The sequence below is a fragment of the Leopardus geoffroyi genome, chromosome A1, assembly GCF_018350155.1.
Source record: "Leopardus geoffroyi isolate Oge1 chromosome A1, O.geoffroyi_Oge1_pat1.0, whole genome shotgun sequence".
Lineage (NCBI taxonomy): Eukaryota > Metazoa > Chordata > Mammalia > Carnivora > Felidae > Leopardus > Leopardus geoffroyi.
The window spans coordinates 94,534,383-94,558,547 of record NC_059326.1 but is presented as its reverse complement, the minus strand read 5'-3'; the positions used below and the strand labels follow the sequence as shown (position 1 = coordinate 94,558,547).

Here is a 24,165-nt window from a genome sequence, read left to right as displayed (position 1 = left end):
AACTCAACTGCCTAAAATTTTATAGACTTGTTAACCTGGGCTACGTACTGGTCCCTATTACCATGGAAGATAAAATGCGCATGATATATAACACATGATGAAAGTTCTAACAAAGAAGTAATACTGCTCTCATCCTTCAATGCCCATTATAAACAATAATATTTCTCCAATTATTCTCTGATTACATCCAGTCATAGTTACCTCTCTTTCCTCAGATCTTCCTACCTGATTTTCACCTCTCTGTGTTAAAAAGAAGCAAAGTCTCCTTTATTTAGGGGGAAAAAGTCACGCCCCTTTATCCATCTTAAAAAGATAATCGATTACAATAAAAAGATAACAAATATCTTTCACTGCTATCTTAAACATATATTTCTCTATACGCTACAGTAAAAAAAAAAAAAAAAAAATTCCATACCAACTCTTTTAACTTTGATAAGATGTTCAAGCTTCCTGAAATTAACGCTAAAAAAGAAATCATCGCGCAGTATAAACGAATCCAAAATTCCATTTTGCAACAGCTGGGATTTAAACTCATGCACGCTAGTGTTACACACACACAAACACAATTCACATCATCTTGGTAATGCAGGCATTGGCTAGACAACAAAATTCCTTCTACTATATGTAAGCATCTTAAAACACAAAACACCTACAAATATCCACAAATATCTAAATCATTAAAATCTTAATTTTATATGGCTGTTACCAAGTTTTCCCACTGCAGAATTTAAAAGAAGAGGTTATGAAATGCTCGTGCAAGACATTTCTTCAAATGAATAACAAAGGGATAAGTAACTCTGATTCTCAAAACCTGTCACAAAGATCTAGCCATTTGTTAATCCTTGTTGAATTTTAATTTAATTGTGTTTAAAATTTCAATCCAGGGGGCAGAGACTCTGCTCACAATAAAGTACAAGACCTACCTGGTAAACAAAATGCAGCATTTCACTGAGGTACCATTTCTTACCTTTGAATCTTCACCACTCACTCCCAGCTGTAACACGGCTTGAGGAGATTTTAGTTTCGCTTGGGCAGAGTGAGCCATCTGAAGGTTAAGCTGCCATCCGACCGTCTCTAGCTATAAAAGACAAGTACAGATTGGAATCAGATGGTATGGAAGGAAGAAAACAGTCAACTTTCAGCAAATCTCCCACCCGTAGGAATGAACATGGATAAGCCTAGACTTCATGGAAAGTCAATTCTATGGCTCCTTCAACCTGTGTTTTCTGCAAACTCTCCCTTTGGGCTCATGAGATTGGCCTTGTGCCAGGCCTGTCAAATTCAACAGTAAAACTCGTCTTCAAATACACTGCATTCTGAAAATAGAGGTCTTAGACTAAGCAACGAAGTACAGTAAAAGAGTCCATGGTCTTTAAATAGCATATTACTATTTCACAACAGTATATTTTGAAGCCAATGGTTTTCTCAACAGTTAGGGATTTTACACTTTAATGACCTCTTGTTGTCTTTCAAAACTCTGAACTGGATAGAATACAGGTAAGACTTTTTTTTTTTTGTAATTTAGAGGAAAATTGAAGTACGCAGATGGTAAGAGGTTCACACATTTAGACACAGTTAGCGAGACTGGAAAAGAGCCAGACCAAGAATTGATATTTACTAGTGAGCAGGTGTTATCATGCTTTCCAAAGTACTCTAACTTATTATGGTTCCCAGTTATGACAGAAACTAATTAGAACATTTCCTATGAACTTATTAATTAACACAAGAGCAAAATTCAATCAGGTAAGGCAAAAATAGTAAAGACAGACTAAAACTGTTTAAGTTTTCTTTTAAAATATTAAATAGCACAAATGTGGTTTTACTGAACTTGAGACATGATTGGTTTCGCTAACCTCAGAACCTCAGTACCAGGAGTATTAAATTTCCAATAAATTCGAGAAACACTATTTAGGAAAGATGTGTGAAATGCAATTGTCACATGCCTCTCACAACATGGCCCTAATAACTGATTTAGTAAAAACTACCTTAGCTACACTGGTAAGATGGGCAGTCTCACAATTTTTTTTTTTACTTAACCAGAATACTAACTTCTAACTTGAAAGACTGTTCAACAGCAGAATCACAGCAGTGACTCGAAGCCAAATTGGAAAGAGAGCAATGGAAGTATTATCTATTCAAGAGAGGATGCGATAAGAAAATAAAGATGTATTTCTGTTCTTTCTGGCACTGAACCTTTGAGAGGTTATGGGTAAAAAGAGGGAAGATGTCACACGGACATAATCCACAACACCTAAATAAAAAAAAAAAAAAAAACAGTGTAATGGTGTGTGTTAAGGATCTTTAACATACTGATCTTGAACAGTGACCTTAGTAAGTGTAGTCTCTAATATCAGCCCACCACAATTTTTTTTTCAAATTTTTATTTAGATTCCAGTTAGTTTGGTTTCGCACACAGGGCATTTGGTTTCAGGAGCAGAATTCAGTAATTCATCACTTAAATACAACACAACACTCAGTGCTCATCACAAGTACCCTCCTGAGGACCCATCACCCATCTAACCCACCCCCACTCTCCTCCCTCCATCAACACCCCCCAATTTGTTCTCCATCATTAAAAGTCTCCTGCGGTTTGTTTGCCTCTTTCTCCCCCACCTCCCATATGTTCATCTGTTTTGTTTCTTAAATTACATGAGTGAAATCCTATGATATTTGTCTTTCTCTATTTACTTCACTTAGCTTAATACTCTAGCTCCATCCATATTGTGGCAAATGGAAAGATTTCACTCTTTCTGATGGCTGAGTAATATTTCATCGTGTAATATATACCACATCTCTTTATCCATTCATTAGTCAATAGATATTTAGGCTCCCTACTTTGGGCTATTGTGGCTAGTGCTGCTATAAACATTGGGGTGCATGTGTCCCTTCGAAACAGCACACCTGTATCCCTTGGATAAATACCTAGTAATGAAATTGCTGGGTCGTAGGGTAGTTCTGTTTTTAATTTTTTTGAGGAACCTCCATACTGTTTTCCACAGTGGCTGCACCAGCTTGCATTCCCACCAACAATGCAAAAGAGATCCTCTTTCTCCGCATCCTCGCCAACATCTGTTGTTGCCTGAGTTGTTAGTTTTAGCCATTCTGACGGGAGTAAGGTGGTATCTCATTGTGGTTTTGATTTGTATTTCCCTGATGATGAGTGATGTAGAGCATTTTTTATGTGTCGGTTGGCCATCTGGATGTCTTCTTTGGAGAAGTGTCTATTCATGCCTTTTGCCCATTTCTACACTGGATTATTTGCTTTTTGGGTGTTGAGTTTGAAAAGTTCTTTATAGATTTTGGATACTCTTTATCTGATGTGCCATTTGCAAATATCTTCTCCTATTCTGTTGGTTGCCTTTTAGTTTTGCTAACTGTTTCCTTCGCTGTGCAGAAGCTTTTTATTTTGATGAGGTCCCAGTAGTTCATTTTTGCTTTTGTTTCCTTCCCTCTGGAGACATGTTGAGTAAGAAGTTGCTGCGGCCAAGATCAAAGAGGTTTTTGCCTGCTTTCTCCTCAAGGATTTTTATGGCTTCCTTTTATGGCTTACTTTGAGGACTTTCATCCATTTTGAGTTTAGTTTTGCGTATGGGGTAAGAAAGTGGTCCAGGTTCATTCTTCTGCATGTTGCTGTCCAGTTTTCCCAGCACCACTTGCTGAAGTGACTGTCTTTATTCCATTGGATATTCTTTCTTGCTTTGTCAAAGATTAGTTGCCCATATGTTTATGGGTCCGTTTCTGGGTTCTCTATTCTGTTCCATTGATCTGAGTGTCTGTTGTTGTGCCAGTACCATACTGTCTTGCTGATTACAGCTTTGTAGTATAGCTTGAAGTCCGAGATTGTGATGCCTCCTGCTTTGGTTTTCTTTTCAAGATTGCTTTGGCTATTCAGGGTCTTTTCTGGTTCCATACAAATTTTCGGATTATTTGTTCTAGCTCTGTGAAGAATGTTGGTGTTATTTTGATAGAGATTGCATTGAATATGTAGATTGCCTTGAGTAGTATCAATATTTTAACAATATTTTTCACTCCTATCTAAGAGCATGGAATCTTTTACCATTTTTTTGTGTCTTCTTCAATTTCTTTCATAAGCTTTCCATAGTTTTCAGTGTATAAATTTTTAACCTCTTTGGTTAGATTTATTCCTAGGTATTGTATGGTTTTTGGTGCAATTGTAAATGGGATTGATTCCTTCTCTTTCTGTTGCTTCATTGTTAGTGAATAGGAATGCAACCGATTTCTGTGCATTGATTTTATATCTTGCAACTTTGCTGAATTCATGAATCAGTTCTAGCAGTTTTCTGATGGAATCTTTTAGGTTTTCCATATAGAGTATCATGTCATCTGCGAAGAGTGAAAGTTTGACCTCCTCCTGGCCGACTTGGATGCCTTTTATTTCTTTGTGTTGACTGATTGCAGAGGCTAAGACTTCCAATACTAGGTTGAATAACAGTGGCGAGAGTAGACATCCCTGTCTTGTTCCTGACCTTAGGGGGAAAGCTCTCAGTTTTTCCCCATTGAGGATGATATTAGCGTTGGGTCATTCATATATGGCTTTTATTATCTTGAGGTATGTTCCTTCTATCCCTACTTTCTTGAAGGTTTTTATCAAGAAAGATGCTGTATTTTGTCAAATGCTTTCTCTGCATCTACTGAGAGGATCATATGGTTCTTGTCCTTTCTTTTATTGATGTGATGAATCAAGTTAATTGTTTTACAAATACTGAACCAGCCCTGCATCCCAGGTATAAATACCACTTGGTCATGGTGAATAATTTTTTTAATGTATTGTTGGATCTGGTTGGCTAATATCTTGTTGAGGAGTTCTGCATCCATGTTCATCAGGGAAATTGGTCTATAGTTCTCCTTTTTAGTGGGGTCTCTGTCTGGTTTTGGAATCAAGGTAATGCTGGCCTCATAGAAAGAGTTTGGAAGTTTTCCTTCCATTTCTATTTTTTGGAACAGCTTCAAGAGAATAGGTGTTAACTCTTCCATAAATGTCTGGTAGAATTCCCCTGGAAAGCCTTCTGGCCCTGGAGTCTTGTTTTTTGGGAGATTTTTGATTGCTAATTCAATTTCTTTACTAGTTATGGGTCTGTTCAAATTTTCTATTTCTTCCTGTTTCAGTTTCAGTAGTATATATGCTTCTAGGAATTTGTCCATTTCTTCCAGATTGCCCATTTTATTGGCATATAATCGCTCATAATATTCTCTTATTATTGTTTTTTGCTGGAAGCCGAGCTATCCCAGCCTGATGGCAAGGCCCGGGCTGTGGACAGATTGGTGACTGCAAGGCGACCCACTGACAGTGAAGCTTCTTGGACTCCCGCTTTTAGGTAATTTGGCCTTACGACTACCTGGGGTATTGTCTGTTGGGGAATTGCCCTCGACAGGCCCCCTGGGAAAAGAACCATTAGGAAAGAAAATAAGGTTCCGCAAGAAACTGTGCGGCCTTACATCTAGCCCTTGCCATCCCCTATGGAGACTCCTCTACTTACAGGAAGGATAGCCTCATACACTTGCCAGCTAAGGAGGCCGACAAAGGAGAGACATATGGATTTGAGAGCCCCACTCCGGCAACTAAGGAGTGTATCTCTGAGCACAGGTGACTTCAACCCCTAGGCCTGCCCGGCCCCCAGAAGGCATTCCAGATGATGACTGAACCTAGTCGGTTAAGGTACAGAATGGTTCATTAATTCCTAGGTGCATTGTCTTTCTGAGAATGTGTGACGCATGGGTTTCTAAGGTCCTTTCGGCCCCTTCCTGGCACCTGGGACTTGAGGTGTTAAGAGATAAGGGGCCTTTCATGAGAACAGCAAAGCAAATGCTTTATAGATTATAGATAAACACAGATGCATAATGAAATAATGTAGGAAATTAATCAATAATCAAAGGGTATGAGGGAACATTACGAGAAAATCGCCATGTTATTTCTTAAAGGTTGATTACACATAGGAACATTTTCAAAATTAGGTAATGTTAGAAAACCACAGATGACATATACTACAAAAAAATCGCTAACAAATATAATGCCACATGTGCTACAATAAATCGGCCAGTTCAACACACTCTTGTTGTCTGTGTCCATTTTTATTTTAGTTTTAGCTTTTTATTTTAGTTTGGTTTTATTCTCACCGATGCCGTCCATCCTTCGGGAACCCCTGGACCTGCTGGAGCTGGACTCTGGCAGTTTTTATTTCAGCTGTGTTGGTTGTGATCTCTCCTCTTTCATTCTTGATTTTATTTACTTGGGTCCTTTCCTTTTTCTTTTTGATCAAACTGGCTAGTGGTTTATCAATTTTGTTAATTCTTTCAAGAACCAGCTTCTGGTTTCATTGATTTGTTCTACTGTTTTTTTGGTTTCGATAGCATTAATTTCTGCTCTAATCTTTATTATTTCCTGTCTCCTGCTGGTCTGGGGTTTTCTTTTCTGTTCTTTTTCCAGCTCTATAAGGTGTACGGTTAGCTTGTGTATCTGAGACCTTTCTTCCTTCTTTAGGAAGGCCTCCATTGCTATATATTTTCCTCTTATGACCGCCTTTGCTGTGTCCCAGAGGGGAGCTTTTTATTTTGATGAAGTTCCGATAGTTCACTTTTGCTTTTGCTTCCTTTACCTGCCCACCACTATTTTTTTTTTTTCAACGTTTTTTTTTTTTTTTTTTTTTTTGGGACAGAGAGAGACAGAGCATGAACGGGGGAGGGGCAGAGAGAGAGGGAGACACAGAATCGGAAACAGGCTCCAGGCTCTGAGCCATCAGCCCAGAGCCTGACGCGGGGCTCGAACTCCCGGACCGCGAGATGGTGACCTGGCTGAAGTCGGACGCTTAACCGACTGCGCCACCCAGGCGCCCCTGCCCACCACTATTTTTTAATAGTCACATTCAACAGAGCCACCAACAAAACAAGAAAAAGCATGTCATAACCACTCTCATATATCCAAGCATTCTGATACACATCACTATCTTTTTTTTTAAATGTTTACTTATTTGTTTTGAGAGAGTGAGAGCGCACAGGTAAGGGAGGGGCAGGGAGAGAAAGGGACAGAGAATCCCAAGAAGGCTCCACATTGTCAGCGCAGAGCCTGACCCAGGACTCCAACTCACCAAGTGTGAAATCATGACCTCAGTTGAAACCAAGAGTCAAATGCTTAACCAATTGAGCTGATTACACATCACTGTCTTAGTTGAAAGTATCTGGAAGGTACTCATATTAACTTATAAGACACTGTCTTGATCTTATTTTACTGATCCTATCCCTGCCCTTGAAGCACTTAAGATAAATATTAAGTGAGGGGCGCCTGGGTGGTGCAGTCAGTTAAGCGTCCGACTTCAGCCAGGTCATGATCTCGCAGTCCGTGAGTTCGAGCCCCGCATCAGGCTCTGGGCTGATGGCTCAGAGCCTGGAGCCTGTTTCCGATTCTGTGTCTCCCTCTCTCTCTGCCCCTCCCCCGTTCATGCTCTGTCTCTCTCTGTCCCAAAAATAAATAAATGTTGAAAAAAAAAAAAGATAAATATTAAGTGAATAAATTAAAAAATACCTCTGTTGTGGTCAGGAAATTTGCATAATAAATTAATATGTTAATTTATAGTCACTATAATTATATAGTCACTATATACAGGTGGTGAAGGAGAATTTAAAAGAGCACTGAGCTTATGCTTTGGTTCATGCTTAAGCTGTCACTCCCTAGCTATGGGACCCTGGTTAAGTCATAATCTTTCAAGACTTCAGTTTCTTCATATACAATGAGAATAAATCTATCTGAACTATCTACTTTGCTGAGTTATGGTAATGACAATGAAGAAAATGCATACTCAGAGGGTGGCTCAGTCAGTTAAGCATCCAACTTTGGCTCAGGTCATGGTCTCACAGCTTGTGAGTTCTAGCCCCAGGTCGGGCTCTGTGCTGACAGCTCAGAGCCTGGAGCCTGCTTGGGATTCTCTGCCTCCCTCTCTCTCTGCCCCTCCCCTGCTTGCTCACTCACTCACTCTTTCTCTCTCTCAAAAATAAATAAAACGTTAAAAAAAATTTTTTTAAGGAAAATGCACATCCAAAGGTGTTTTGAAAACTGCAAAACATTATAAATATAAGGCATTTCGATTACCTGGTTTCTTCTACACTATCTTTTAAATACTGTAGGCACTCTATATCTATCTGTTGAATTGAATTGAAATGAGTCAAAGAATACTCCCAAGGAAAGGTAATTTTTTTTAAGAGGGAGACAGAGAGAGCACCAGCGAGGGAGAGAGGCAGAGGGAGAGAGAGAATCTTAAGTAGGCTCTACGCTCAGCATGAAGCCCAATGTGGGGCTCAATACCATGACCCCGGGATCATGATCTGAGCTAAATGAATGCTTAACCAACAGAGCCATCCAGGTGCCCTTTGCTAGGAAAGGTAATGTTTAAGAGTCATAACTAAAAGAGTTGGTAGGTTGCCTTTCTTAAATTCCTGAACCTTATCTACAGAACTTTGTGATGTGAAAATATTTGTCCCACACCCACGTTAAAGAGTAATTTAAAAAGTACAAAGAATTGCTAAGTTCATATTATGTATATGCACATCACACAACTACATGTAAAATTTTGTAGAAAATGAGTAGTATTCAGAAGCCTTAAATGGAGAGGGAATATAGAAAGAATAAGGAGAATTATAAAAGAATACTTTACAATTACACAGAATAGTAACAAGAAAACACACTTTTCAGTGAAACTTAGAGGCAATGAAAATCAATACTACTTGAGATAAGGACTCTTATTACACCTTTTTTACAAATTAAATATATATAATGTAAATAACTGGTGAACTGTAGCAAAGAGTATATAAACGTCCTCATGTTATTATTTCAATTGTTCTTTTCTCTAAGTTTCAAATTACATAAAAATCAAAATCACAAGTTATAAGAAATTGATTCAACTAAGAATCATCAATGGATACTAAATCTAGGAGGGGAAAGTTTAATTTGGAATGCAAAGTCACAAAGTTTCCACCCACAACTGCTGGTTAGCTACAGAAGAAAGAAAGTAATTGTGCAGGGAAGAAAACAAAGATCTTAACCAAAGAACAAAATTAACATCATCAAAAAGTGGCAAAAAACAAAAAAACCAGCATGTAGCCCTAGGTGTGAAACCCTGCAAAGACCACATTATTTATGTAGCTTTCTAGACCAAAAAAAAAAAAAAAAAAAAAAAAAAAAAATCATAACCTCAATTTGATTATGAAGAAACAAAAGAAAAATAAAATGAAGGAACATCATGAAAAATAAGTGAAACATACACTTCAGAAACATAAATGTCCTAAAAGAACAAAGAAAAGCCAAGAAAGAAGCAATTCCTTACACTGCTTACAACATATTATTATATTATTTGCCATGTCTCTAATAGGCAGCAGTAATATAAATAAGAAAAAGCAAAATCCCTTTGCGTAGGTGAAAATCATATAGTACTGTACTGAATTATTCCTTTGAGACTCATAACTAAGAAACAAATACAACAGTCATCAATATTTTAATTACATATAAAACAAGAAAATCTAGTGAAGGATTTTGACTTACATGAGCTCAACTACATTTGCTTCTATTTAAAATAAAACTCTGCCTTGTGTACAGCAGAATCTGTATATTAAAATACCAGGAAATATTTTAACATTTTTTTTCTAATTTTATGCTCGGATTTACATCTGAGGGTCCTTAGGCCTTAATCAACATCCTAGATTTTTTTTTTAATGTTTTACTTATTTTTGAGAGAGAGAGAGCACTAGTGAGAGAGAGGTAGTGTGAGAGGGGGACCAAGGATCCCAAGCAGGCTCTGCACTGACAGCAGGGAGCCAGATGTGGGCTCATATTCACATTCCGTGAGATGGTGATCTGAGCCGAAGTCGGACACTCCAGTGACTGGGCCACCCAGGTCCCCTCCACATCCTAAATTTAAGCATCATCAAAATAACATAAAACACAAGAAAAATAAGCCACTGATTGATTTCTTTCTTTCTTTCCTTCTTTCTTTCTTTCTTTCCTTCTTTCTTTCTTTCTTTTTTTAAGTAGGCTTCACATCTAGCACAGAACCCAACACGGGGCTTGAACTCACAACACTGAGATCAAGACCTGAGCTCAGACCAAGAGTTGGATGCTTAATGGACGGACTGAGTCACCCAGGTGCCCCAAGCCACTGATACTTTTAATGTTTTTCAACACAAGCTAAACTGTTTAAATGGTAGTTCTTACACATCTCACTAACATTACTTCTTACCTGACAATGTTACTAAGATGTCAGTCCAAAGTATAATAACTTCAAAAACAAATACATACATGTGTGTGTGTATAAAATGACTTTATTCTCTAATTTTAATTTAACAACCAACATAAACTTAAATTCTCATAATTGCTTTGTAAACCACCATTCCAAACACACACAAAACTCAGCCAAAATTGTGATTATATTAACCCTTTTAAGTGGCAAAAAAGAAAAGGTAAAGTTTTATACCAGATTTTAACTACTGGGGCACTCTAAAACAGAAGCCACTGTTTGAACCATACAACACAGTAAGAAATACTTTTACGGTGCAAACCGATATACTAAAGTCACACAGAACAATTTTTACCCAGAGCCGAGTTCTTTAATAAGCTTTATTATGTTTCATTTTGAAAATGCTATTTGAAAACCCTCTAAATTGATTTCATTACCCAATAAACCCTAATATTTCAGGCTATCTATAGCTAGGAAAATACTGCTCAGAAACCCTGAATGAGTTTCAGGAACTATGTGCATAGGTATTCATGAAACATTTTATTATTTATCATAATAAATCATGAAAATACATACAATTAGAGCTGTAACTGCTAAAATAGAAAACATATCTATATTCTGTTGCTACAAGCCACCATTTATTTTATAACTAGAAAATACCATAAGCAGAAATTTCATTTATGTATGGCTCATTACAGAAACTATATACCTCTATTTACTCTAATGAAAATACAAAAATTAGGAAGTTGACTCAATGCTTAATTTAAGAACATAAACCTATTTGTAAAGCTTAGCTAAATGCCTGCTCTACAAATTTTTTCTTAACCACTTCTGACTTCAATGTTTTTTTTTTCCCTCTAAATCTGATTAATTCTATGAAGCTCCCAATTTAAGAAACAGTGACTTCTGGTATCAAGGGCTGTGCATCTAAAAAAAAGAAAATAAAAACAATATTTCCATGAACAACACCTATAAACTCTCAACAAAATACAAAGAACAACTCTCTGAGGGCTCTATAAGGAACAAAAGCACATAGACTTTAGAGAATCAAAACATAATACAATGTTAGCACGCATGGGTCAAAGAAGAAATCAAAGAGAAATAAAAAAACTACTTTGAGACAAATTGAAAATACAACATAACAAAATTTATGGGATGCCACAAAAACAGTTTGAAAAGAAAAGTTCATATCAAATGCTTACTTACATCAAGAAACAAGATCTCAAATAAACAACCTACCTTTACACCTCAAAGAACTTTACACTAGAAAAAGAATGAACAAAACTTACCTCAAAGAACTTTACACTAGAAAAAGAATAAACAAAACTCAAAGTAGAAAGGTGGAAAAAATGAATATTAGAAATAAATGAGGGGCACCTGGGGTGGCTCAGTCGGTTAAGCAACCGACTTCGGCTCAGGTCATGATTTCACAGTTTGTGAGTTTGAGCCCCACATCGGGCTCTGTGCTGACAGCTCAGAGCCTGGAGCCTGCTTCCCATTCTGTGTCTCCCTCTCTCTCTACCCCTCCCCTGCTCACGTTCTGTCTCTCTGTCTCTAAATAACAAATAAGCATTAAAAAAAATTTTTTTTTAATAATAAATAAATGAGATAGAAACTAAAAAGACAACTTAAAAAAAGATCAATCAGGGGCACCTGGGTGACTTAGTTGGTTTAGTGTTGAACTTCAGCTTGGGTCATGACCTAACAGTCGGGAGTTCAAGCCCCACATCAGACTCACTGCTGTCAGCACAGAGCCTGCTTCAGATCTCTATCCCTCTCTCTTTGCCCTTCCCCTGATTGTGCTCTCTCAAAATAAATAAAACATTAAAAAAAAAAAAAAAAAAGAAAGATCAAACTAAGAGCTAGTTGTTTTTTTTTACAATTTCTTGTCTTTTATTATTATTTTCTTTTAATGTTTACTCATTTTTGAGAGAAAGAGAGAGTGGCAAGAGCCAGGGAGGGGCAGAGAGAGAGGGAGATACAGAATCCGAAGCAGGTTCCAGGCACTGAAGTGTCAGCACACAGCCCGACACGGGACTCGAACCCGTGGACCATGAGATCATGACCTGAGCAGAAGTCAGACCCTTAACTTACTGACCTACCCAGGCACCCCCTAAGAGCTAGATTTTTTTTTAAAGATAAACCAAAATTGACAAACCTTTAGCAAGACTCACCAAAAAAGGGCTGGGGGTAAGAATCAAATAAATAATATCAGAAATTAAAGAGAAACATTACAACTGATACCACAGAAATGCAAAAGACCATAAAAGAATACTATGAACAAATTAAATGTCAACATATTGTACAACCTACAAGAAATGTATAAATCCCTAGGAACATACAACCTACCAAGACTGAATTAGACATTTAAAAAAAAAAAAACACACAGAGAAAATCTGAACACACCAATTCGATTTTTTTTTTTAATAGACCAATTCCTCAAAGGAGACTGAATCACTAATCAAAAAATTCCAAACAAACAAAAGTCCAGGACCAGATGGGTTCACTGGTGAAATCTACCAAATATTTAAAGAAGAATTAATATCAATCCTTCTCTAAGTCTTCCAAAAATAAAAGATGAGGGAACACTTCCAAACTCATTTTATAAGGCCAGCATTATCACCATGAAAACCAGACAAGGGTGCATCAAGAAAAAAAAAAATCAGGCCAGTATCTTGATAAACATTGGTGCAAAAGTCCTCAACAAAGTATTAGCAAACCAAATTCAGCCATACATTAAAAGAACCATATGCCATGATCAAGTGGGATTTTTCCAGGGATGCAAGGATAGTTCAATACCCACAAATGAATCAATGTGCTACACTGCATTAACAAAATGAAAGATAAAAATCATAGGATCATTTCAACAGATGCAGAAAAAGCATTTGACAAAATTAAGCATCCATTTATGATTAAAAAAAAAAAAGAAGCAAAAAAAAAAAACCTCCCCAAGCACTGGGTACAGAGGGAACATACCTCAACATAATAAAGGACAGATATGACAAGCCCACAGCTAGCATCATACTAAATGGTGAAAAGTTTAATGTTTTTCCTCTAAGATCAAGAACGAGACAAGGATGGCCACTCTTTCCACTTTTCTTCAACAAAATATTCAAAGCCCTAGCCAGAGCAATTCAGCAAGAAAAAAAAATAAATAAATAAAAGGCATCCAAATCCAACAGAAACATGTAAATGTGTCACTCAGATGACAAGATTTTATTTTTTTTAATTTTTTTAATGTTTATTTATTTATTTATTTATTTTCAATATATGAAATGTATTGTCAAATTGGTTTCCATACAACACCCAGTGCTCATCCCAAAAGGTGCCCTCCTCAATAGGATTTTATATATACAAAATCCTAATGAAGCCACCAAATAACTCTTGGAATTTTAATAAATGAGGTCAGTAAAGCTGTGTGATACAAAAATCAACATATTTACTACATTTCTCTACACTAATAATAAACTATCAGAAAGAAGTTAAGAAGACAATCCCATTTACAATTGTGTCAAAAGAATAAAATACCTAGGAATAAATTTAACCAAGGAGGTGAAAGACCTGTACACTGATAGTCACAAGAGACTAATGAAAGCAAATGAAGACACAAATATATGGAAAAATATCCCATGCTCATAGATTGGAAGAATCAGTATTGCTAAAATGTCCATGCTACCCAAAGCAATCTACAAATTCAGTGTATTTCCTATCAGAATGCCAATGGTATTCTTCACAGAAATAGAGCAAACAATCCTAAAATTTGTATGGCACTACAAAAGATCCCTAATAGCCAAAACTATCTTGAGATAGAACAAAGCTGCAGGCATCATGCTTCCTGATTTCAAACTATAGTACAAAGCTGTAGAAATAAAAAACATGACACTGGCATAGAAACAAACACATACATACATCAGTGGAACACAACAGAAAGCCCAGAAATAAGCCCACGCATGTGTGGTCAATTAATCTACAACAAAGAAGCCAAAAATACCAATGGGGAAAGGACAATCTCTTCAAAAAATGGTGTTGGGAAAACTGAACAGCCACATTCAAAAGAATGAAACTGGACCACGATCTTGTTCCATACACAAAAACTAACTCAAAATAAATTCGAGACTAGAACCTAAAACTCCTAGAAAAAAACGTGGATGGTAAGCTCCTTGACATCACTCTTGGTGATGACTTTTTGGATCTGACATCAAAAGCAAATGTAACAAAAGCAAATATATATATATATATATACTAGTGGGACTAAATTAAACTAAAAATCTTCCGCACAGCAAAGGAAACCATCACCAAAATGAAAAGAGAACCCACCAGGTAGGAGAAAATACTTGCAAATCATATATCTGATATAAGGTTAACGTCCTAAATATATAAAGAACCCATAAAACTCAATTTCAAAAAAATAAACAACCTGTTTTAAAAATGACCCGAGATGTGAATAGACATTTTTCCAAAAAAGACATACATATGGCCAACAGGTACGTGAAAAGGTGCTCAACATTAGTAATCACGGGGGAAATACAAGTCAAAACCACAATGAGAAATCGCCTCACACCTTGTGCAATGAGTGTCATCAAAAACACAAGAAAAAAACAGCGTTGGTGAGCATGTGGAGAAAGGGGAACCCCTGCGTACTGTGGATGAGAATGTAACCTTGTGCAGCCACTATGGCAAACAGGATGTAGGTGCCTCAAAAGTCTAAAAATAGAACTACCCTATGACCTAGCAATTGCACTTCTGGATATTTATCTGAAGGAAATGAAAACACTAACTGAAGAAGATATCCACAACCCCGTGATCACTGCAGCATTATTTACAATAGCCAAGATGTGGAAACAATGCAGGTGTCCACAGACCTACAAATGGCTAAAGAAAATGTGAGATACACGCACGCTCGCACACAAACACACACACCACACACAATGGAGTACTATTCTACCACAAAAAAAGAAGGAAATCCTGCCATTTGCGACAATATGGATGAACTCTGAGGGCATTATGTGCCGTGAAAGAAGTCAAACTCAGAAAGACATCCCATTTGATCTCACTTACATATAGAAGCTAAAAACAACAACAACAATCAAACCCAAAGCTGCAAAGATTGGTGGCTGCCAGTAGGGAACAGGGGGAATGGGAAGTGAAATGAATGAAAGTGGTCAAAAGGTATAAACTTGCAGTTATCAAATGAATAAACCCTGGAGGTATAAGGTACAGCATGGTGACTGTCAATACTACTGTGTCGTGTGTTTGAAAGTTGCTGAGAGAGTAAATCTTAAAAGTTCTCATCACGCGCGCGCACACACACACACACACACACAAAAACAATCGCTGTGCGTGGTGATGGATATTAAGTAGACTTACTATAGTGATTACTTCACAATGCACACAAATACTGCATCATATACCCCTGAAACAGATATAATGTTATAAGCCAATTACATCTCCCTTTTTTAAAATGAGACAAGTACATGCAGACTAGAGAAAAACACTTGTAATATAATGACATAGGCAGTTTGAAAGTTAAATGATGGAAAAAGATATATCATGCAAACATTGATCAAAACAAAGCAGGGAAGGCTATAAAATTATCTGAGACAGAGGAGGACATTAAATAACAATAAAAGTATGAAAACAATAGTAAAGGTCTTAGAACTGCAATATATGTCAAGTAAAAATGGATGGAACTAAAAGAACTGGATAAATCCACACGTATAGTTAGAGACTTCAACACTTGTTTCTCAACAACTGATAGAGTAGCTGGACAGAACATCAGCCAGACTATGTATGAATTCAACATCAACATCAACCAAAAGAATCTAATTGATATTTATAGAACGCTTCACTCAACAACAGCAGAATAAACATTCTTTGCAAACACCTACAAAACATACACCAAGATAGACCATATTCCGGGCCATAAAACATATGCCTTAACAAATAAAAAGAGCTGAAATCATACAGAATGTGTTTTCTCACCACAATGGCACTAAACTAGAAATCAGCAACAGAAAGAGGAAAATCTGGAAACTCAACAACATAATTTTAAATAATCCATGAGACTCAAGAAAAATCAAAATACACAGTGAACAACTTAAAAATAAAAAACATAAAATATCAAAATTTGTGGGATATAGCTAAGGCAATGCTGAGAAGAAAATTTAAAACTACCAAATACTTCCGGACGCCTGGGTGGCTCAGTCAATTGAGCACCTGCCTTCAGTTCAGGTCATGATCTCACAGCTCGTGAGTTCAAGCCCCGCGTTGGGCTCTGTGCTGACAGCTCAGAGCCTGGAACCTGCTTCAGATTCTGTGTCTCCCTCTCTCTCTGCCCCTCCCCCACGTGCACTCTGTCTCTCTCTCAAAATGAGTAAACATTAAAAAATAAAATTAAAAAAAAACTACCAAATACTTACATTTGAAAAGAAGAAAAATCACACATCAATGACCTAAGAATCTCAAGAACCACAGGCAAAAAAGTTAACCTTAACCAACTCATGTATCTTATACACAAATTAATTCAAAAATGTCCATGGGCATAAATAAAAAATTCAAAACCACAAATTTTCAGGGAAATAAAAATAAAACTAAGCCACGAGTGCTTAAATGGTCTAGGGTAAGGGAAACAGTTGAGACATGACACCAAAAGCAAAATCCATTATAAGAAAAACTGATTAATTGGTCTTCAACAAAATGAAAAATTTTTGCTCTCCAAAGGATCCTAATTAAGAGGATGAGAAGTCAAAGCACAGACTGGAAGACAGCATCTGCAAACCATGTACTTGAAAGGATTAGTATCTAAAATACACAAATAACTCTCAAAACTTAATAGTTTTTTTTTTAAAAAAGAAGTAATCCAATTAGAAAATGTGCAAAAGGCATAAAGAGACATTTCACTGAAGAGGATCTACAGATGGCAAATAAATACAAGAAAAACTGTTCGACATCATTAGTTATCCAAGAAATGCAAATAAAAGCCACAATGAGATATCACTGCATACCTATCAGAACAATTACAATAAAAAATAGTGACAACTCCAAATGCTGGCAAGGATGCAGAGAACGTGGATCCCTATACATTGCTGATGAGAATACGAAATGATTTAGCTACTCTGGGAAATGGTTTGAGAGATTCTTACAAAACTAAATATACAGGAGTGCCTGGGCAGCTCAGTTGGCTAAGCGACTCTTGATTTTGGCTCAGGTCGTGATCTCACAGTTTGTAAGATCAAGCCCCATGTCAGGCTCCATGCTGGTCTGCTTGGGATTCTCTCTGCCTCTCTCTGCCCTTCCCCTGCTCATGCATGCATGCCTGAGCTCTCTCTTCCTCTCTCAAAATAAATAACTTAAAAAAAAAAAAAGCTAGAAAAAAACTAAATTGGGGCACCTGGATGGCTCAGTCGGTTCAGTGTCCAACTTTGGCTCAGGTCATTATCCCCATGGTTCCTGGGTTCCACCCCGTGATGGGCTCTGTGCTGACAACACGGAGCCTGGAGCCTGTTTTGAATACTGTCTCTCCCTCTCTCTCTGCTTCTTCCCTGCTTATGCTCTGTCTCTCTCTCTCAAGGATAAACATTAAAAAAATAAAAACTAAAGTCCTTAAAAAATAAAACACTAAATCTATAACTATTCTACAACCAGCAACTTCACTTATGAGTATTTATTCTAGAGAAATAAATATTTATGCTGATGTAAAAACCTATACACAAATGTCTATGACAACTTCAGCGGTAACAGACAAAAACTGAAAGCAATGCAGATATCTTCCAAAAGCTAAATGCTTAAGCAATCTGTTTCATATACATACCACGGAATACTATATAGCAATAAAAAGGAATGGACTATTAATACCTCATTAGGTATTAATTATAACAACCAATTCTGGTTGTTAAACCAGAATGGATATCCAGAGAATTATGGCAAGTGGGAAAAAAAAGTCAATCCCAGAACATTACATCCTGTATGATTCCATTTGCATTATACTTCTTGAAATCACAGAAGTTTTTCTGTAAAATACAGATTTTACAGAAGAAGTTCTACATAGAAATTATAGAAGAAATTGGTGGCTGCCTGAAGGGTATGGCAGAGCAGGCATGAATGGGAAGAGAATCACCAGGCCATAAACGGTCATAAAAGAACCTTGTGGTGATGGCAACGTTCTGTATCTTGACTGGATGAATGCTAATGTCCTGGCTGAGATATTGTACTAGAGTTATGCAAGATGTTATCACTAGGGGAAACTGGGTGATGGGTATAAAGGATCTCACTGTATTACTTCCTACCACTGCATGTGTATGTATCATTATCAAAAGGCTAATTCACTTAAAAGAGGAATGGCATGAAGAAGAGGAGAAAGATTAATAAATGTAAATAATCACAGAAATTTTGCCAAATTCATCTTGACACCTCATTCTTAGGTATATGATTATAGCACTTAAACCTACTGCTCAACAAGGTCCCTATAATTCTAATTGGCTGTTCCATATTCTTTGTTTCCAAAAATTAGATGTATAAAAATGAAGCATGAGATAAGAACTTCTACATCTTCCACACAGAGGAGAAGGGAATTTTTCAATTCCATGTAATCTGTTTAATAAGGTTAGCTCCTTGAAGTATTTCTCATTATAAACATGTATCACCAAGAAAGCAATACCTGCTGGGAAAATCAATTTCTGAATATTTAAAAGGTCATACTTACAATCTCTCAATAATAGCATGACTGTATGTATGTGTATGCAATTAATCTTTGTTTAAAATGATAGAGTCAGAGTAATTTTACATTCGTCTAAAACAGAAAAGTTTCCAGTATTTCCATTATAATGTGGGGAGACATTTCCTCAGGCAAAACAGGTACGGAATTTGCCCAAGGACACAAGACAACACCACCAGTTTAGAAGTACATTTGACTGGAAACATTCTATATACCAACAAGAGTACAGATGATTATTCCTCAAATTTTGACCTTTTCTTTAGAAAGAAAATAATAGAGACTATGAATAACGGACGTATCATCAGCTCAAATAGATCCATTAATCAAATCAGCAAACATTTTAAACAGTCTGTCCTTTGGAGGCCCTCCAGGAGATCCCAAATTTTACCCCCCACCCCCATTTTTAAGCTGTTTGTGCCCTACTTACAAAGTTGCATTCTAAAACGTCTCATTAGGAACACAGAACAAATTTGCAAAGAGAATACTATTATAAATGGTGACTAAGTTACCAAGTAATTCCCAAGTAGCTCAACACAAGAAACGCAAGTGGGTCTACTTTTGTCCTAACCAGAGCAGTTAGGACAAAATATAACAAAGCCCCCTCACCCAATGGCTAAAAATAAGTAATACCTTAGCATTAAGACAAATCTTCAATTTCCAGCATTTTATATACATGTGGCTTTCCTAAGGATTCTATACACAAATATCAGCCCAAACACAAGTATCCAATCTGAGAAAAGCTTGGTGCTTTCAGGGTACTAATGATTCCTATCTTTATGTAAATTCCATTAAGTTTATGAAACCCCCACTTCTTACCAAGAGAATCAGACTTTCATCCTAGTTTTCTATTCATTTTTGGCAAAAAATGATATAAAGACCGGCTTGTACAAATGGAGAAAAACAAAAACAAAAATAACAAAATTACCATTAGCTGAAATGGAAAACTACAGGAACAATTCCAAGAGGAATGTTCCAAGGATCAGTTTTTTGTTTGTTTTTTTTTAATGTTCAGTTTGAGATGCTTATTAGACATCCAATAAATTTATCAAGTAGGCGAGCGCAGGCTAGAGGAAAAAAAAAATTATAAAATAGCATTTAAACCCCGAGGCCTACGTGAAATTGCCAGGGAAGGGACAAAAGAAAATAGAAGAGTCCTAGCTATATGCAAAAGTGTGGAAATGAGTCACGGCCACGAAAGCAGGAAACATGACCAAAAAGGCAGCCAGAAAGGGGAAAAACCAAGGGAGTGTGGATCTTTTATACCATCGTAGGTGCTGGTGGCATAAAAACGTATAAATTTACAATCTGTCCCCAAAGCTCTCAGTCTATTGATGAAGACAAACTATACAAAAACAATTATGATGTAACATATCATCATATAGGCAGAAACTCTCAAGTTATCTGCTAAAAAGCTACTAAAACTAGTGGGTGATTTTAGGAAAGCGATGGCACCAAGATTAATGTGAAAAATCAGTATTAGTTCAAGACAGTAGAAACAAATAGGGAATATAAAAAAATGCAATCCCATTTATACTAGCAACACAAACCATGAAAATACATAGTGCCTTAGTCGGTTTGGGCTGCTATAACAAAATACAACAGACTATGTGGCTTAAAAGTAAACATTTCTCACAGTTCTGGAGGCTGGAAGTTCAAGATCAGAGTGCCAGCATGGTTGGGTGAGGGCCCCCTTCCAGGCTGCCGACTTCTCTTTGTGTTCTCACAAGGCAGAGGGGGTAATGCAGTTCTCTCTGGCCTCTTTTATGAGGGCATTATTCCCATTCATTAGGGTTGTGCCCCCATGAACTAATCACCTCCCAAAGACCCCACCTCCTATCATCACCGTGAAGGTTAAGTTTGAACATAAGAATTTTGGGAAGACACATTCAGTCAACAGCACAGGGATAACTTTAACAAAATCTGTGTATATCCTGATCCTTGAAAATCTACACACATTACTGGAATAAATTAAAGAAGGTATCGGTAAATAGAGATACACCATGTTCATGAATTTAAAGGTTTAACATTGTTAGAAGGTCAATTCTTCCAAAAGGGATCTACGGATTGAGAACAATCCAATTAAATTCCCAGCAGGTACATTTTCATAGAAACTGACAAGCTGATTTTAAAATTTAAATGGAATGGAGGGGCGCCTGGGTGGCTCAGTCAGCTGAGCATCCAACTCTTGATTTCGCCTCAGGTCATGATCTCACAGTGGTGAGACCAAGCCCCGTGTCTGGCTCTGCGCTAAGTGTGGAGCCTGCTTAAGTTTCTCTCTCTCTCTTTCCCTCTGCCCTCTCCTCCACTCACGCTCTCTTAAATAAATAAATAGATAGATAGATAGATAAAATTTTAATGGAATGGAAATGATCTAAAAGAGCCAAAGCAGTTTGGTGTGTGTGTGTGTGTGTGTGTGTGTGTGTGTGTGTGTGTTTTAATTTGGAAGAACTACACTACCTAACTTTACGACTTAGTATAGGGGTGTCTGGGTGGCTCAGTCAGTTAATGTCTCACTCTTATTTCGGCTCAGGTCATGATCTCATGGTTGGTGAGTTCAAGTCCTGTATCGGGCTCCACGCTGACAATGCCAAGCCTGCTTGAGATTCATTCATTTTTGCTCTCTCACTCTCTCTCTCTCTCTCTCTCTCTCTCTCTCTCCTGTTGTCCTCCTCTCCTCCCCCTCCTTCATGCTCCCACTGTCAAAATAAATAACTAAACTTGAAAAAAAATAACGTTTTTTAAAAAGGACTTAATCCAAAGCCACAGCAATAAAGACAATGAGCCACTGGCAAAAGAATAGAAATATAGACACATTAGCTGACTTCCGACCAAGATGCCAGGGCAAATGATGCCAGAATAACTAGGTATCTACACAGGAAGGAAATGAACAACAACCCCTACTTAACACCCAACACAAAAATGAACTCAAAATGGATCAGAGAGCTAAATGTAAGTGCTGTAACCATCAAACCTCTGGAAGAAAACACAAAAGAAAACCTCTGTTATCTTGGGATAGGCAAAGAGGTTTTAGGTAGAACATTAAAAGCATTAACCACAAAAGAAAAAAATTATAAACTGGACTTCATCAAAATTAAAACTTCTGTTCTCCATTTATTTATTTTTAATGTTTATTTGTTTTTGAGAGAGAGTGTGACAGAGTTCGAGTGGGGGAGGGGCAGACAGAGAGGGAGATGCAGAATCTGAAGCAGGCCCCAGGCTCTGAGCTGTCGGCACAGAGCCCGACAGGGGGCGTGAACTCACGGGCTGTGAGATCATGGCCTGAGCTAAAGTCAGACGCTCAACCAGCAGAGCCACCCAGGTGCTCCAAAACTTCTGTTCTTCAAATGTCACCATTAAGAAAAAGGAAAGGCAAGCCACAGACTGATCAAATAGGGTTCTTACCACTCAGGAATAATAAAACAAATCTATACAACAATGGGCAAAGATGTGAACAGATAATTCACAGAAGAAGACACACAAATGGCCAAAAAACACATAAAAGGTGCTCAACATCTTTAGGTTCACTATCCTTGCACCTGCTAGAAGGACTAAAATTTAGGGGGCACCTGGATGGCTCCATCAGTGAAGCGTATGACTCTTGATTGCGGCTCAGGTCCTGATCTCATGGTTTGTGGGATGGGGCCCTGTATCCAGCTCTATGCTGACAGCACAGAGCCCGCTTGGGACTCTCTCTTTCCCTCTGCCCCTCCCCAACTCACATGCATGTACTCTCGCTCTCTGAAAATAAATAAACTTGGGGCACCTGGGTGGCTTGGTCGGTTGAGCGTCCGACTTCGGCTCAGGTCATGATCTCACGGTCCGTGAGTTCAAGCCCCGCATCGGGCTCTGTGCTGACAGCTCAAAGCCTGGAGCCTGTTTCAGATTCTGCGTCTCCCTCTCTCTCTGCCCCTCCCCTGTTCATGCTCTGTCTCTCTCTGTCTCAAAAATAAATAAACGTTAAAAAAAAAAATTAAAAAAAAGAAAAATAAATAAATAAATAAATAAACTTAACAATTTTTTTTTAAAGATTGGCAATACCAGGTGTTGACCAGTATGTGAAAAAAATTACCGACTGGAATATAAAATAGTAGAACCACTTTGGAAAACTGTTTGATAGTAACACTTAACCAATCAATCCACTCCTGAGTATTTATCCAAGAGAAATGAAAATATATGTCCAAACAAAGATGTATACATGAATATTAACAGATTTATTTAAAACAGCCCAAAACCAGAAATGGCCCAAAGACCCATGAGCAGGTGGATGGACAAACTGATATATCCACAAGACAGAACACTACGCTGCAGTAAAAAAGCACGAACTACTAATACACACAACACTATGGATGAACATCAAAATCTGACTCAAACGAAGAAGGCGGACAGGAAAAAAGAACACCTGTATTAATTCTATGCATACACTGCTATGCAGTTTACAGTGACAGAAAGTGTATCAGTGGTTTCCTAGGGCCAAGATTAGGGGGAAAAGGGACTTCCAAGGGGCATGAGGCAACTTTTGAAGGTGACGAAAATGCTCTGTGTGTTGATTGTGGTAGTGATCTCACGGGTGTACATGTACCAAAATTCATCAAACTGTACAATTTAAAAGGATACAGTTTACACTATGTAAATTATAACTAACATTGTTTTTTAAAAGATACAATATACTGGAGGCGCCTGGGTGGCTCAGCTGGTTAGGTGTCCAACTTCAGCTCAGGCCATGATCTTGCAGTCTGTGGGTTTGAGCCCTGCGTCAGGTTCTGTGCTGACAGCTCAGAGCCTGGAGCCTGCTTTGGATTCTGTGTCCCTCTCTCTCTCTCTCTCTCTCTCTCTGCCCCTCCCCTGCTCATGCTCTGTCTCTCTCTCTCTCTCTAAAAAATAAATAAACATTAAAAAAATTTAAAAAAAATTTTAAAGATACAATATACCGGGACACCTGTGTGTGTGGCTCGATGAAGCAGTAAAGCGTCTGACTCCTGATTCTGGCTCAGGTCATGATCTCACAGTTCTCTCTCTCTGCCCCGCCCAAGCTCACTCTCTCTCTCTCTCTCTCAAAAATAAATAAACTTAAAAAAAAAAAAACACAAAAAACAATACACTAAAGGTTTTAACAGAAGAATGACAGCTGCAAATGGGAGCACATCTTCAGCCACCCACTCCCATCACCCTCTCTGCCACCCTCTAATCATGGGCAAGAACAGGAGGCAATAAGTT

At 37.6% G+C, this 24,165-nt stretch overlaps 1 protein-coding gene across 7 annotated transcripts in view; it reads right to left on the bottom strand.

Annotated features, from left to right (window-relative positions):
- The window catches only part of COMMD10 (COMM domain containing 10), a 314,502-nt gene that overhangs the window by 265,465 nt on the left and 24,872 nt on the right, over positions 1-24,165 (bottom strand). For all 7 annotated transcript variants that reach the window (XM_045486362.1, XM_045486356.1, XM_045486380.1 and 4 more), the window contains one exon: positions 968-1,078. In XM_045486362.1, the coding sequence (XP_045342318.1) occupies positions 968-1,078 (111 nt within the window). The remainder of the gene's footprint in view (positions 1-967; positions 1,079-24,165) is intronic.